Source organism: Cicer arietinum, chromosome 4 (genome assembly GCF_000331145.2).
Source record: "Cicer arietinum cultivar CDC Frontier isolate Library 1 chromosome 4, Cicar.CDCFrontier_v2.0, whole genome shotgun sequence".
NCBI lineage: Eukaryota > Viridiplantae > Streptophyta > Magnoliopsida > Fabales > Fabaceae > Cicer > Cicer arietinum.
The window spans coordinates 15,557,443-15,559,579 of NC_021163.2; the positions used below are offsets into that span (position 1 = coordinate 15,557,443).

A 2,137-nucleotide genomic window follows, 5' to 3' on the forward strand; every position below is an offset into this window, starting at 1 on the left:
TCAGCAGCAACAGCAAATTCAACAGCAGCAGCAGCAGGATCAGAATCAAAATCAGAATCAGAAGGTTTTAGGGATTGAGGAACAGTTTGCTCAAATGGGTGTTGGTGTTGGTGTTAATCAGAAGCAACAGGACGAGGGTTTTGTTGCGATGTCTTCGCCGCCTAATGCTACTGTGCCGCCTACACTTTCTGCGGCGGCGGTTGGTGTTCCGATTGGTTCTGCTGTGGTTGCTGGTGAATATTCGAACAGGGTTTTTTCTGATGATGAGAGATCGGATCATGGAGCGGCTGTTGGATATAGAAAACCACCAACTCCTCAGCCACAGGTTGTTCAACAACCTCCGGTTCAAACTCAACCACAGACGCAGTCACAACCTCCTCAATTTCAACAGAAGTCAAGTAGCGGCGCCGATTTGCCTTCTCCTGATTCAGTTTCTAGGTTTGTTTTTTCATATTTTGTTCCAATTTTTGGTCTTTATCTAATTAGTATTGGTAATTTGGCATGTTGCTTATTTATGACGTTTATTTACATTTGATTGTTCAATTTCATTCATTTGCATGTTGTTTTTTGATTTGTTTATTATAAATCTGGTATGGTGGTTTAGTAATATTTGAATTAGGTTGTTGGTGGTTGTTTTTTGATCATGCAGTGACAGTAGTCTTTCAAATGCAATGTCGCGTCAAAAACCTGTGATCTATCAAGAACAAGTTCATATTCAATCTGGAACTACAAGGGTTCTTAGCAACCCTGTGGATCCGAAACTCAATTTGTCGGATCCACATGGTAGGATCCAGGTGCAGCAACATGTACAGGACCCTGGATATTTACTGCAACAGCAATTCGAACACCAGCACCATCAGCAACAATTCGAACACCAGCAGCAACAGCAACAACAACAGCAGCCTCAACATCAGCCTCAACATCAGCCGCAGCAGCAGTTTATACACGGGGGACACTTCATTCACCATAACCCTGCAATTCCTACATACTATCCTGTATATCCCTCACAACAACAACCCCATCACCAGGTGTACTATGTACCTGCAAGACAGCCCCAAGCTTACAATCTTTCTATGCAGCAGGCTAATATGGGTGAATCTGCTACAGCAATCCCTTCTGGCAGACCCCAAAACCCTCCAAACCCCACTACGTTGGTTCAACCAAATGCAGCTTACAATCCCATAAGAAATACTCCCCTACCCAAAACTGAAATGACTGCGGCTGCTTACAGAGCTGCAACTCAAGGCAACCCTCAATTTGTTCAAGTCCCTGCAAGTCAGCATCAGCAACAATATGTCACTTACTCCCAGATCCACCATCCATCCCAATCCATGGCACCCAATTCCACCGCCCCTGCCAATTATGCTTATGAATATGCTGATCCTGCTCATGCTCAAATATACTACTCTCAACCTCTGGCGCCCACAATGCCTTCACAGTACCAGACTATGCAAGGTGCTACAATGATGCAGCCGGAAGTTTCCGCACAGCATCCATCGGACGGCATGAAGCAACAGATAAGAACCACACAGCCTCTATAAGGAGGTTCTACATAAAAGAAACAATTTTGAAAAATTGGTTTGGTTTCCTTTTAAGTTTTATATATGCAGTTCATGTCGTCGTGTTTGGTACCTGGTTGTGGTATGTATTTGCCATAGAAAATAAGAAACTGTTATCATCTCTGTACTCTTTCTTGTATTTCATATTTTATAGGAAAGGAAATCGGTCCAAGGTTATTATACTGTATAAGTTGGAGTCTGAAACATTATATTTGTGAAGTTGATATATCAATTCCTGAAATGATTGTCATATAATTTTGCGGGCATTGTTTCTTGATCTGGTCTTTGATTTATGGCTAGTGTGATAAACTGTTCATGTTGACGAGTGCATTGGATGCAGCCTTTCGGAGCCTTGGACTAGCTCTAGCAACTTTTTTTATGATTTTGTACGACCACAGCTGCGAAAGGACCACAAGTTTGCATTTGTGAATAGTCATGATGAATAATTAACATGTTTATCTACCATTTTCACTTTCCTTGTTCGTTTTCTATGGTGGAAAATCACAATTCACCCGATTTACTAGATTATGCTGCGATTGACCAATAAAAAATGGCCTTGCCTAGTTTGAGGTCGATTC

The 2,137-nt window shown here is 42.0% G+C and overlaps 1 protein-coding gene across 1 annotated transcript in view; it reads left to right on the plus strand.

The window, feature by feature from the left end:
* LOC101509934 (uncharacterized) overlaps nt 1–1,814 on the plus strand; it is a 3,144-nt gene extending 1,330 nt beyond the window's left edge. Inside the window, exons 2-3 of the mRNA XM_073367083.1 lie at nt 44–438; nt 650–1,814. Coding sequence (XP_073223184.1) covers nt 44–438; nt 650–1,541 — 1,287 coding nt within the window. The 3' untranslated portion in view covers nt 1,542–1,814. The remainder of the gene's footprint in view (nt 1–43; nt 439–649) is intronic.
* The last annotated feature ends 323 nt before the right edge of the window (nt 1,815–2,137 follow it).